Here is a 14,384-nt window from a genome sequence, read left to right as displayed (position 1 = left end):
TTCCTGTACCTCCACTAAAACCCCCTTGCATAGTAGGCTCCGAATTTCTTCTTCGAGGGCCTTTTGTTGGGCCATAGAGTTAAGGCGGGTTAGGATAAAGAAATCATAAGGGTTTTGAAGGAATTCTATTTTCATTCCTTCTTTAATAATACCCAAGATCCATGGGTTTGAGGATATTTGTTCCCATTTTGGATAAAAGAAACGTAATCTACCCCCTACAGGTGGGTCTGATTTTTTAATTTCTATTTTCCCTTCGGAATGTTGGACCCCTGAACATGGTACCCTTTTGTTTCTCTTCTTTTGCGGCCCATCTATTTGATCTTTCCGTTTGCCTCCTTCTTCCAAACGGTCACCTCTTAAAGGTTCTCCTATAGAAAGGGATAGAAGGGTCAGGGAGGGCCGACTTCCTCTCCTTTGCTTTGGCGAGTATACTGTCTAACTCTTTCCCGAAGAGAAACTCACCCTCGCATGGGGTTGCACAAATCTTAGCCTTTGATTGCGCGTCCCCCTTCCAGCTCTTCATCCACAACGCCCTTCTGGCGTTGTTCACAAGAGCTGCTGATCTTGCTGCCAGCCGTAGAGTGTCCGCCGACGCATCAGCCATAAAGGCAGCTGCCCCTCTAATTAATGGGATAGCGGCCCGTAATTTTTCTCTGGACACCTTTTGCTCGATTTGTTGATCCAGCTGGTCCAACCACACGAGCATAGATCTAGTGGTGCATGTGCTGGCTACCGCTGGCTTAAAAATACCCGTGGTAGATTCCCAAGACCTCTTCAATGATGATTCTGCCTTGCGGTCTAACGGGTCTGCCAACAAGCCTGCGTCCTCTACTGGAATAGCCGATTGTTTCGAGGTAGAGGATATAACGGCATCCACTTTTGGCACTTTGGTCCATTTTAATAGCTCCTCATCGCTAAATGGATACTTTCTTTTTGAGGCTGATGGGAGAAAACTTCTTTGGTCGTGTTTTTCCCATTCCCTTTTTATTAGGGGCTTAATTGCCGGTATTACCGGGAACGCTCTCATTTTCTTTTCCGCCAATCCCGCAAACATTATGTCTTGTGCGGTTTGGGCACCCCTTGGTTCCTCACACCCCATAGTGCTTCTCACCGATTTGACTAGGTTGTCCACACTATCCAGGGGGAAACATGACCGTCCCTCCATGTCTGATGACGACGAGGATGTGAGTGAGGAGTCAGAGACTAACCCCCCTTCTTCCTCTGACTCTGAGCTGAGGGTTAACTGCTTTTTGCTGCCAGTCTCTGAGGGAGTTTTGGCACGGTTAATAGCCTGTATCTCCTCCCTGATTATTGCTCTGTCTTTTGTCGACAATGCGGCCCCTTGCTTTGTCTCTCTGGTGCACTGCTTACAGAGCTTCTTAGGGTAGGAGTCAGGGAGAGGTTCAGAGCCTAACGCACATTCTTTATGCTTGGATTTATCCTTTTTCTTTGTCTAGAAGGGAACACCAAGGCGGGGGGGGGGGGGGGGGGGGGGAGAGGTCAGCTTAGTAGGCAGAGTATATACTTTGCACACTCACCCAGTGAAGCCTTATATTACCGGATCAGATGGCTGAGATCCCGTCCTAGGCCTTGATTCTCCTGCTTCATTCCTGCGGCCGGTGTTGCGGTCCCTGGTGGAGCTACCTCCTGCAGAATCCCCCGCTGGAGCGTGCGCTTCCGTTAGGGACGACATTGCTGCATCGCCGCTCAGCTGCGCCGCTGTTTAAATAGTTTGCCTCTTTTTTTTTTCCCTGCCGTCCCCCCGGAAGTTGCTCCTCCTCCCTGGGATCACCGCGCGCATGCCCCGACGCGCTCTCAGCCATCCCGCCCCGGAAGTTCAACCATTACTTCCGGGGGGGTCAGGAGAATCTGCGCCGGCCGGCTACCGCGCCGCTTTGATGTGCGGCCCCCGCTCTCCATGCACCGCCACCGCTGCTGTGCGTTTTATTTCAAAAGAAAAATCTTTTTTTTTTTTTCTTCTGCGCCACTGGCACTCTTACCACTCCCAGTAGCGGTGCGTCCCGGTGCCTACCGGCACTCTCCTGGGTTAGACGGGGCGGCCCTCCCCGGACCCCATCATCACCCTTCATTCACCAGACGAGGGGGGAGCCGTCTAGCGGAATCTCCCCCGACGCTGCCTCCGGACCGCAGCCCCTGCCGTTCACATGGAGACTGCACAGGCGGCATGCCTGGCCCAGGTATTCTTTCCTGAAGGATATCGTGGCTCCGTTTGGAACAGGAAACCAAAACTGAGGAAAGGCGGACCGCCCCTTTTATCTTTCCTGTTGGGTTTCCTGTTCCAAATGGGGCGGATCCGATACCTCCAGTGGGTGCTGTCGTGGCGAAGGGTAAAAACTATTCTTCTTTAATGAGGTAAAAAACTCACCAAATAGACAACGTTCACATGTTCAGTGTTTTTTATGTGGATTTTGGATGTAAAATTAACTCCACCATCCAAAAAAAACAAAACAAAAGCAAAAATCCTCTTGGGGTATGTTCTCACAATCGTTTTGCTGAGTTGTCGGAGCAGAAACACAAAGTCTTTGAGAAGTTTTGCAGAACTCAAAATTGGAAAAGTTCAATGTGCGCAAAGCCTTAGGGAATGTTGATAGTAAGGCTTTTATATTTTTTTCTCAGAAAAATACATGGTATAAAAAATGTTTAGCACTTAATGTAGTTTGTGTGTATAGGGCATTTTTGTTTTCCTGCTTCTACTGACTCAGTTGTCAAGTTTGGAGCGTTCCCCCCCCCCAAGCAGAAACACCTGAGGAATTGATGTTGCTCCTTTTTCTGTGTGGAAAGAAACAGCACCAAAATCCTCATAAAAAACTCAAGTGTGAACAGACCTATACACAAGGTTTTTTTAGACAATTTTTGAAGTGTTTTCTGCTTCAAAATCCACTTTAAAATGCTTGAAATAGGCTTCCTGATTAATGTGCAGCCATGCCTCTGGTGCACACAGCGCTGCTTTTTCTGTGTTGGTTTAAGGAATAGGACTTTTATTTACTGTGATTTTTGAGCAGAACAGATTCCAAAATCATAAGTTTTTTTTTATCTCTACCTATATATGATTCTGCCACAGTCGAAGTATGGAGACCACTGGTCTGATCTGTGCAGTTCTGGGCCTCTTCTAATGCAGTCAATGACTGGACAGATCACTAACTTTTTTTCTGAAATACTCTGTGCTGCTCCTAACATCCCGGTAATTGATCCCACAATGTTTGCTGGAGAGAACATGGAAAGACAAGTGAATAAAAAACCTGGAGTATAAATGTGTAAAGAGATAAAGAATTCTTTATTTCACGGTGGGTATAATCGGTCACTATTTACACATGCAGCGCGTTGCCTGGAATATACAGGTATATAAATACAAACCGAAGTCATCTCCCCTTTATAATCACAGGCTAAAGATACAGGGCTGAGGGTTCAAAACTAAACTTTTATTTTTTTTTAGAAAAAATAAAACAAAAATATACATAAAGCAGCAAATTCCAGTCCGTCCACAATCCCATGGAAAGTATTGATATCTGATTGTCTGCAGGAATGCACAGGCAAGGCTACAGGTCTGGAAATGGGCGGCCATATTGGAGGTTGTTTGGTACCATTGGGCTTATCACCACCTTTAGGCATCATGCAGACATCAGTTTTTTTTCCTGCATGATAACAACAGACTGATTTTCATTTATCTACTGGATCCAAATTTCAGCAGTTTACGTCCATTTACCCTCATTGCTTTATCAATTTTTCTTATATGCAAAAAAAATATGGAGGTTTCTCACCCCCTGGCCTGGTGTAAGTTGTTCCTAAGACAGAGATCATGAATGTGGCCACCCCATAAGGTCCTGCAAATTGACTTGTACTAACTCTGCAAAGTATTCTACTACTTCAGAGGGAATCTGCCAGACTGATGGGACAACTCGCCACAATCAGCCATCTTATGTCGGACAGGCAGTTCCCTGCAGGATTATCACAACAGGTGGTCACCTCTATGACAGGTGGTCCACTCCACACCAGCAGCTGCCTGGGTATCACATCAAGCATGACCCATGAAGGCCATGCTCACCTCTGAAGGTCACAGCTCCCATTACAGGAGCACAGTCTGGGACACTTGCAGCTGGGCTCACCATAAATTAATCCATTCAGTAGTCTTACACAACGCCACCACATCTGCCCATATTTGGACACTGCTGCCATGTTGCATGGCACATTCTAGCATGAATATTATAACGAGCGGCCTTAGTATATAATTCAGTCAGTAGCGTAGGATTGTCTCAGCCTGCGATTGATCTGGTCCCCTGAATATAATACTTTGATCATCTGCATTGGAATAAAAACACCATAAAAAGGTCAAATTCTACATAGACCCTGTGGATGATGTGTAACGTGTAGGTCTTTGTACCCTCATACAATGAATGATTATGCCTGGCTGTGATCACTACAAGGGGACGTTCTGGTGATGTACATGATCACTTCTTCAGGAAGATTATAAGACCATACTCAAATCGGGAAGACTATGAGTATTACCAGTAACATCAGAAGACCCCAACGCCAGTACAGCAACTTCTCCTGAACACCAAGTATCAGTAACTGTTGCAAGCTCTGCATAACACTGTTTAGCACTGAATCTGTAGGAAGCCATGTTGGATCCAGAGATGAAGAGCAGTGCTGGGAGCACTGCGGGGAGCTCCTGGAGGAGCAGTGCTGGGCACACAGCGGGTCCCCTGGGGGAGCAGTGGTGGGCAACGTCAGATGCACAAGTTGGAGTGGATTTGAATGGTAATTCAACGGCTCCCCCTCTCCATTCACTATGGTATCAGTAGATGTCGGCACAGTCTATGGCAGAAGTTTCCAATGATGTATTCCTGCAGCTCTCATCATCAATACTAGTGCAATTGTGTTTGAAGCTTTTAGACGTCAGTACAACTTTCACTGAAATAATACTGTAAATCTGGGCTGAATAGAGCCATCTGTCCCTATATTTTGGACAATTACTCTCTCACTGGAGTGTCCCTTTAAATGGATATCCCCATGATATTAAGGCTAAATTCACACATCCATGAGTGTAATCATTAGAGAAAAGGACCATGGCCTGTCTGAACTTTATTTATACATTGATTCTTGGCAATGGATCAGTCAAAAAGGGATGAAAGGCAGCTGGAAGGTACAAAGCCTGTCTTCCTAGTTTCATACATTTTATTGGAAATCCTATAGACTTTAATAGTCTGAATTGGAAAAATTATAAGAAACGGACCAGCTCCAAGTCTCACCGACCAAAACTGATGTGTGTATGGATCAATGAGTGTCTGTGTGCTGTCCGAGAATGAAATGGGACAGCACTAGGTGTCACACGGAAGTGTGGATGTAGCCTTCGTGCTGACACATCATTAGGACATCCTATGACTTACTGACCAGTGAGGGTCTTACTGCACCCATCTGTACGGAGCTACAATACAAAAAATAAAAAAAAAAGCATTTCCCACCTTCGGAAGCAATCACGTCGCACATTATTATTGGTGGTGGTCCAACTTTTGGGACCACAAATAACTGCGAAAATAAAGGCCCACTGCACTGGTTTAACCACTTTTCCACTGGAGAGTGACACCCTATGCACTATGGTCCCATTCAAGTAAAAGGCTCTCTTTGTAGTCCCAGGACCAGGAGTATCACTGTGCCAGAAAATCTTAGCAAGGCGCCACACCACCACTGTCAGTTCCCCGATCACAGAGTGATGGCATAGCCAAGCAATACACTTTGGATGAAGCAGTACATTGTCAGGGAAGGGACTGTGTCTTCTTTGATCCTAAACTTATTGGGGGTCCATGATATTTACTATCCTAGTTTTGGAAGTAGCCTTTTTAATAACAATTCCATGTTTCCATCGCCAACATAACCTGTATTATCAAGACTGCGTTCCCTTAGGGAATCGTTACACCTGGCCTACAAAAGCCTCCGATCTGGACGATTTCTAGTGACAGTGCACAGGATGCTATGGGGCAGTCATCATCTTGAGTGCTGTGTGTTTGTCATATAGTGTCTACGCGTCACAGGAGCCGGCGTGTGTAACATCCATGTGAATGGTCTAGAAAGAAGTAGCCTCTTCTGTGCGGATCAACGTCCTTTAAATATATTTATATATAAAATGTTCTATAAAAAAAAAACTAAGTTTTTTTTTTTTTACCCCCCTGTATTGTGATATAGGATGCAGAAAGGACCACTGAGCCGATAAAGATTAAAGTGCGAAAAAAAAAAAATTATATCCGCTCGTGTGGACTGATTCTTCATAGCCCTTAATGAATCCTCTTCATTTAAAGATTGTAAAATCGGTCTCTATTAGTTCTCCGCCCCGTGTGCTGGCAGCGGAGCTGGCAGGTCCATCCTCAGTACAGTAAGTGCAGCAGTAAGAGCTGCAGCACCATCTTATGGCTCCACCTTGACGCCGCTTATGAATGGTAAGCCCGTGGGAACATTCCTTTTATAATCTATATATTCCTGGCCAAAGAAGTGGATCAGTGAGAATTCCTCCTCCTCAACCCGTTCACGGAAAAATCTCCAGGAAGCCAGAGTGTAACCAATCAGACAGACTGGGTTACAGAGCAGAACCTGTAGACATGCAAGAGATATATAGGTAAGAATATGCTGTTCTGGTTATATGGAAGCAGTATTATACACTAGTTATATTCTTGTACATAGTGGCAGTATTATATAGTAGTTACCCATTCATTAACCCCTTAGCGACCGCCGATACGCCTTTTAACAGCAATAATTAAGGGTACTTAAACCACAGCGCCGTTAATTCACAGCGCTGTGGAGTAAGTAAACAGCGCTCCCCCAGTGTCGGATTTTTTCCGGGGTCTCGGCTGCCGGGCGTAGCTGAGACTCCAGAGAACATGAATCGGGTCGGTTTTTACCAACCCCGCTTTTGTGATCGCCGTTAGTTACCCTATAACGGCGATCGCACAAAAAAAAAAAAAAAAAAAAAGCTGCGATTTTGCATTTAATTTTTCTTTCCTCTGATGTGATCGCACATCAGAGGAGAGAGAAATAGGGTCCCCGATCCCCCCTGTACCTCCCGGTGGTCCTGGATTCCCTGCCGGTGGTCCTCTGTCCCGCCGGCGTCCTCCGGTGGGCGCCGCCATCTTGGATACGGAAGAAAATGGCGGGCGCATGCGCAGTGAGCCCGCCGCGAATCTGCCGGCTGGCAGATTCCATTCCTTCATTTTGATCACTATGATAAACTATCATAGTGATCAAAATAAAAAAATAGTAAATAACCCCCCTGTTTATCACCCCCTTAGTTAGGCAAACATAATGAAACAGAAAATATATTTTTTTTTCATTTTTTCCATTAGGGTTGGAATTAGGGCGAATTAGGATTAGGGTTATGGGTGTGTTGGGATTAGGGTTGGAGCAAGAATTGAGGGGTTTCCACTATTTACCAACTTTGGGGGTCTAATTTCTCCTGTTACCCTTGGGAAAATAAAAAAAATTGGGGGCAAAAAAAAATCACTTTTGTGGAAAACAAAAAGACTTTATTTTCACGGCTCTGCGTTATAAACCTCTGTGAAGCACTTGAGGGTTCAAAGTGCTCACCACACATCTAGATAAGCTCCTTGGGGGGTCTAGTTTCCAAAATGGGGTCACTTGTGGGGGGTTTATACTGTTTAGGCACATCAGGGGTTCTGCAAACGCAACATGACGCCCGCAGACCATTCCATGAAAGTCTGGTTTCCAAAATGGCGCTCGCTGCAATGGTCAGAATTGTAAAAATTGGCCCGGTCATTAAGCTGCAAACTGGCTCTGTCACTAAGGGGTTAAAATACATTTTTTTTGTCCCTATGAAGCAAAATTATAGAAATTATTAATTTTTGTCCCTAGGGCAGTAGGTTATAACCTACACGCTTTATATAAAAAAATATATACCTTCGTAAGAATTACATTGACACTATTGCTCCCATTTTCTGGAATTGATTTTTACATGTTACAAAAATTTCCTGTATTAGCATTAATTACAGGATGAGGAGATATTTAGACTGCACGTCTTATTCTCAGGCATAAGTAAGACTTTTAAATTATTCAAAATCCATTCAGAGTTTCCTGCAGTCAGGAGTAGCGGATGCTGGGACTTGTAGTTGTGAGTACAGAGCATTAATAATAAACTATATATTTTTGTTAGAAAAGATCCCCGATAATGGAATTGTGGGCAATTAAAGAACCAAGCCAGCATCTTTTATTTTATTTCACTGTCTGAGTGGTATCACTAAGGTGTCTTCTCTTCCCTTAGTAATACAGCACCGCTCCTGTTCCGTTCTGCCAACTTGTGAGTGACCTCAACTTGTGAACGACCGGAAGTCAAAGGTTTCGGTCATAAGTTCTCAATGTAACTCTATGGCTCTCACAGACTGACAAGAGAAGTGATCTCAAGCTCACCCATCAAATACTGGAGCAAACCGGTAGGTAATGACCAGCAGAAAGTGACTAGAATAGTGATGAGCAAGCGTGCTTTGGATAAGGCGTTATCCGAGCATGCTCATGTCGTAATCGAATGTCTTTGGCGTGCTCGAAAAAAAATGCTCGAGTCCCCACGGCTGCATGCCTCGCAGCTGTACAACAGTTGCAACACATACAGGGATTGCCAAACAAACAGGCAATCCCTGCATGTGTTGTGGCTGTCGAATAGATATGCAGCCATGGCAACTTGAGCATTTTTTTTTTCAAGCAAGTCCAAGACACTCGATTAGGACACGAGCATGCTCGGATAACACCTTATTCGAGCATGCTCACTGATCCCTAGACTAGAACAACAGCACGAACAGCAGAAGATGACGACTGGTAAGTAGAATACTAGAGGCAGGGAACTTACATTTATGATACTACTGCAGTGAAATAAAAAAAAAAAAAAAAAAAAAAAAAAAGGAAAACGCTGTAGTAGTGAAATGTGACAGCAAGTGTCCAACTGCCCAGGAGAAAAGTATTTCACGGCCCCCATAGATGTCAATAAGCAGTTTCTGTGATGCATGGACATTGACATTTACAGCTCTGTGTATGGTCAGCTTGTGTCTGGACTCTTTACAAAATGCTTTCCCCCTGAATAATAAAAGCCAGCATAGATCAGGGGCAAAAAGACGTAGGTTAACACATTTGGGGTAGCAAAATAAAAGTTTATACCTGAGTCCCAATGCTCCAGTAGAACCAGCCTACATAGGACGGGTGCCTGAACCAGGAGTAGACGCCACTGGTCACCAGGGTGTGCGTTTCCGATTTCTCATTTTGAACAATGTGATTGAAATTGGAACCGGCTGTAAGCATTGCAGATTTCCGCAAAGATTCGCCGAAGAGAACCATGAACAGCCCAATGACGCTCAGCCACGTGATCTGCTTCAGGTCTGTAAAACAGAATAATGCTGTCAAAAGAGAGAAAAATCGCCAAATCTCCAGACTGATGGCTGCAGCACAATTTGGTTACCTCTATTTTGGATATGTTGCCTTAAAGGGGTTATCCAGGATTGCGGTACAAATCTGCCGTCACTATGTGACACACGCTATCAGGACTCTCTGGTGCTGGCAACGTGACAGTAAGTTTGCGATTTGCACACACAGGGTTATGTGCCCGACTAGACGTGCACAGTCTCGCTCAATACAGGTGAACTAGTTTAGCTACTAAAGCTTGGCCATGGACACACACCTGGATAAATGGTTTTCTCGATAGTGAACTCTAGCCAGGAGGAAATGGCGGCCATCGTGTACTCCACACTGTGGTTCAGCAGGAAGGAGTCCAGAGAAAGGCTTTTAGGATTGTTTAATGCAGTAATTAAATATTCCGAGTAGTGGAAAAATGAGAGCGAGCAGATGTACCTGGAAGAGAGAGACAAGATCAGATGTGCCCCATCTGTAGGCCATCAATAGCAGATCTAGAAACCTAAGGCTAAGTGCACACGGTGCAGATTTGTGAACAGGAAATCCGCAGTGAAAGTTATTAAGATTTCAAAAATCTCATCTACACATTGCAAAAGGTTTCAGCATAGAAATTAACCTGCTGTGTGGATATTAATGGGAGTCCGTCACCCCCAAAATGCCTCTCAGACTAACTATACTGTGACATAGGGGATTTCACCCCTACAGCAGTCATTCTAGCCCTGTACAAGTAAGTTACTGTTTCAGGGCTTGTGAAAATAACTTTTATTCTGTGTACAAATGAGGGGGCTTCAGTGCTATGAGCTGGGGGCACTGTCCCGTCCCTTGATCTGCATCTTGGGTAATGCCTTAGTTCATGATAGATGACGCTCACTGTTAAAAGTGCAGTAGGACGGCCATATACATCGGACTGGCTGGTGGCTCGCCCAACCTGAGAGTGAGAGCTGCACATATTTCTATGCAGCTGTCGTGCTAGGGAGGGGAGAGCGGCCGGAAAGTCTGTGCATTGCCGTCCGGTATATACGGTGTCTGATTGCACCCTTATGGTCTGTGTGTTCATGTGCACGGATACTGCCCGTGCCACGGCTGCTTTACACTTCATTTTCTGCTCCACGGTTTTATTAACAGTGATGCACCTTTTAGTAAATTTGGCGCACCTTAATCTAGTACACTTTGGGTTCAAGATTGGCGTGTGCATCCAAATCACCAAATGCAGAAGTGCCCCTATACAGCTGACACTTCTCAGGCCAGGTAGGCTATTGATATGGATGGCGATTTGAGGCCACTACGCCTGACATGTCAGCAGTAGTGCAGCCTCAGGCTTGGGCCTATAGCTGTAAAGGAAAGATGGTAAATGAGCCACATAACTCATTAAGTGGACATACAGACACTTACCACCCAAAGTGCCTCCATGGTGATTGAGTGATGCCTATTAACAAGCCACAGCCAAACGCAAAGCCTAAGAAGGCGGCTCTGACAGCGACCTGCGGGCACAGACAACAGATGGCAGAAGGGATGTTACATGATATCTGATCATTAGTGACAGTTCCTGCGTTCTCGCAGTCCCGGCCCCCACTGCTCTGCTGTCAGCTTCCTCTGCAATCCTCTTAGAAGAAATCTCCTTCAATCTGTTAACCTCTTCCTCCCTGCAGAACATGACATGAGCTGCACTTATATGGCTGTCCCATTCGGCCTATGATCTATTAAGGATGTAATAGACTGGAGAGGGGTCAAAACGGGAGGGAGAAAGCTCCTGCCGTGGAGGTCTCACATTGGAAATAATGGGGGTCCGAGCCTACAGTCTGTATACCTATGAGAGTCCACAATGCCTGGTAACATTACAAAGGAGCATGACCTCGGCTCGGAGCGCTGCTTTCATTGGCGTCATAGCCTTCGAATACAGTGGTGCAGTAAGTGTCATCTAATGTAAAAAATAAAATATAATCATATATGCAAATAAATATATTGCAGAAAACCCTCCTAGGTGTGACACTAGCTGCACTGTGCAGCTCCCCCTCTTAGGACTGAATAACTGGAGGAGTTGTCATAGGACGTTTAACCCCCTCAGCCCCACGCAGGTGCACAGACACCCCCCCCCCCCACCCCACCCCACATAGCAGGTGATGAGGGCAGCACCCAGCCCACGCTGTACCTGGTAGAGATGAGTCCGGTAGAGGAGCAGCAGGATGCCGTTCACCACTGCTACAAACACGGCGAGCGTTATCCTCCCCGGAGCGCTGCCCAGCAGGGTCTGCCCCGGCTCCGTGTACCTGCTGGTGATGAACGGCAGCGAGATGACCGACACCCCGAGCACGAAACTCAGGACACTCGCTCTGCCTTCCACTACCAGCCCACTGCCGGCCATCTTGGTGGAGGCAAAGAGGAAGCCGGCTATGCACTTCCGGTCCGCGGTCTGACGTCGGTGACGCAGATGAGGAGGCGTTCACACAGCGGGAGCGCCACATGCTGGCCAGATACCGGTACTGCGGCGCTGTAGTGAAGTCATTGCTACACGTGGCATCAGGTCATTATTGTGGTTTCCATTTTCCACATAACATTTTGTTTTATTGATTTTGTGTATTCATCACTTAGTGTTTTCAAGAGCTCTGCTTCCTGTCAGGGAAAGATAACTTATAGCTGTGTAACCTGAAGCTCAAGGACAGCAATACAAAATATAAAACTAGTTGGCCCTTATATGTCCTTTTTTGGGGTATTTTTTTTTTCTGTGAGGACAATACAACCCCTGCGCCCTTTGATAAGGTCAGACAGGTCTGGCACGCTGGCAGATAGGACTGGGTGTGGTCTCGTCTCCCAATATGCCCCCCTTTGGCAGACCCCACCTCTTGTCTCACCCCAAATTAGCTCTACCAGGAATAGGGTTTCCCGGACAATACAGACAGCCTATGTGTAAATGGGACTAAGGGCTCATACGTGCGAGTCTCTGGCGCTGCTGCCGGCACTGGGGCCGGAGCGCTCGGCTGCATAGAGATACACGTATCCGGTCTCGGCGGCTGTGCCAGGTTCTCATGCGAGAGACTCGCACCTGAGTATGAGCCCTAAGGTGCCAGGACCTATAGCCGGTGCCCCCCTGCACAGGTACAGGGAATGGTGACAGACCCTCTGTTATCATCACAGGATAGAAGAGATTAAAGCATCCGGAGGGAACAGTGGAGAATTATATGTAGCCTGGCCGCGGTCTAGTGGCGTCCTCTCCCTCATGTACTTGAGGCGCGGACACACTGGCGTATGGCAGTGATATTATACTCCGGTGATGCGTCAGCTGCCAGCCTGTGATTGGCTCATGGCTGTTAACTATTGCTGTGCAGGAAGTCATCAGCATCATGCATGACAATAGATTTTAACTGAACGTGTGTCCAAGGATGCACCTTCAGTTACTGTAACAGCAGGATCCTGCCCCTAGGGCCCTATGAGCAAAATAGGGGGTTACAGGCTCTGCTCACTGGGGCCCATGCACCAGTAATGTGAAAAAAAACCCCACATCATTTGTAAGGGTATGTGCACACGTAGTGAAATCTGCTGCGTTGTACAGTACCTTTGTTTTCAATGGAAAAAAAAACCGCAGTGCACATGCTGCAGATTTTTCCGTGCAGTTTACAATCCGCAGCATGTCAATTGTTTGGTGCAGAAACGCTGCAGTTTTACACCTCATCCATTATGAGGTGTAAAACCGCAGGACTTCTGTCCTGTGGATTTACTTGCGGTTTTCTCTCCAAAATCTGCACACCCAAAAAACTATGTGTGCACATACCCTAAGGTAACTCACCAAACCCTGACTGATGCACTGGTAGGATGCAGCAAAGCCCCATTGATAAAGGCTGGGGCAGCACAGGTGCAACCCACTGATGGAGACAGCCAGTAACCCATCAAGGTCTGGCTGCCTAGTGGAAAAATGCACACTAATAAGGCTTGCATTAGATTTAGTGTTAGGGACTCTCAATACCTGGGGACCCTTGACGATGGGTTGTGAGCTTATCTGCTTTGGCCAAAATAGTAACTAATACCCCATATCTATTTATCTTTTTGCACTTTTTATCATTTTTGCAGGATGCAGCTAGAGCCCTTCATGTTGGCTTGGTTTTTCTGTGTGATGCATATATACAGTGGTGAGCGGCCCGTCTTCTAATACTATGGGCGTCATTAATAGGCCGCTCAGACACTATGCATCACACTTATCAGTGTGACTTATGTCTTATGCAAGCCTTATTAGTGTGCATTTCCCACTAGGCAGCCAGACCTTGATGGGTTACTGGCTGTTCTCATCAGTGGGTTGCACCTGTGCTGCCCCAGCCTTTATCACTGGGGCGTTGCTGCATCCTACCAGTGCATCAGTCAGGGTTTGGTGAGTTACCTAACAAATGATGTGTTTTTTGGAATTTTTTTCCTCATGTTCGTAGGACAGTAATGTGGCCTTGATTGTACGTGTTACTAATGAAGATGTCACACAGATACATGTAACACTGTGTCTCTCTCCATTCTCTCCTTCAGGCCGGGGTCACACTAGCATATGTAGCATCATATAATATGGTAGTGACAGTCAGTCAGCTCAAACTCTGCTGCGAGCGTGAGCCGATCCTCTCGCCTGTCAGAATTGCAGCACAGGTGCAGGGAAGATGGAGAAAGTAATTTCTCCATCTCCTCCATTTCCTCCATTGCCAGCGTGCTCAGTAATCGGACTGCACTCAGATGCCATCATTGACTTGAATGGGTGCGCTGTGCGAGATACACTGGGCCGAGTGCTATGTGATGTTTGTGTTATCCGCTCGTGTGAGCCAGCCCCTAGTCTCTGTTTTCCATATGGCTGCTAATTGTTCTGGAGCAGAGTTCGTCATCAGTGTCCTAAAGAATTCTCAGTTACTCCAAGAAGACAATGCCTCCTAAACCCACACTTGTCTTTCAAAGAGCGGGGAAGGAGGCAGAGTATAGTGTGGGAAGAAGAATGATGAAAGAGGTGA

The 14,384-nt window shown here is 46.2% G+C and overlaps 1 protein-coding gene across 1 annotated transcript; it reads right to left on the bottom strand.

Moving 5' to 3' along the window:
• Positions 1-3,276: 3,276 nt before the first annotated feature.
• On the bottom strand, positions 3,277-11,862 carry ICMT (isoprenylcysteine carboxyl methyltransferase). Its single transcript, XM_073561767.1, has 5 exons — positions 11,564-11,862; positions 10,807-10,895; positions 9,683-9,852; positions 9,166-9,383; positions 3,277-6,600 (listed from the first exon to the last, which is right to left on the bottom strand). Exons 1-5 carry the CDS (start codon positions 11,774-11,776, stop codon positions 6,418-6,420), a joined length of 873 nt encoding a protein of 290 aa, XP_073417868.1. The 5' UTR covers positions 11,777-11,862; the 3' UTR covers positions 3,277-6,417.
• Positions 11,863-14,384: the final 2,522 nt, after the last annotated feature.

This window comes from Dendrobates tinctorius, unplaced genomic scaffold, assembly GCF_039654945.1.
Source record: "Dendrobates tinctorius isolate UK_male_01 unplaced genomic scaffold, ASM3965494v1 ptg000326l, whole genome shotgun sequence".
In the NCBI taxonomy this organism is placed as follows: domain Eukaryota; kingdom Metazoa; phylum Chordata; class Amphibia; order Anura; family Dendrobatidae; genus Dendrobates; species Dendrobates tinctorius.
This window is presented reverse-complemented; position numbering and strand designations above follow the sequence as displayed.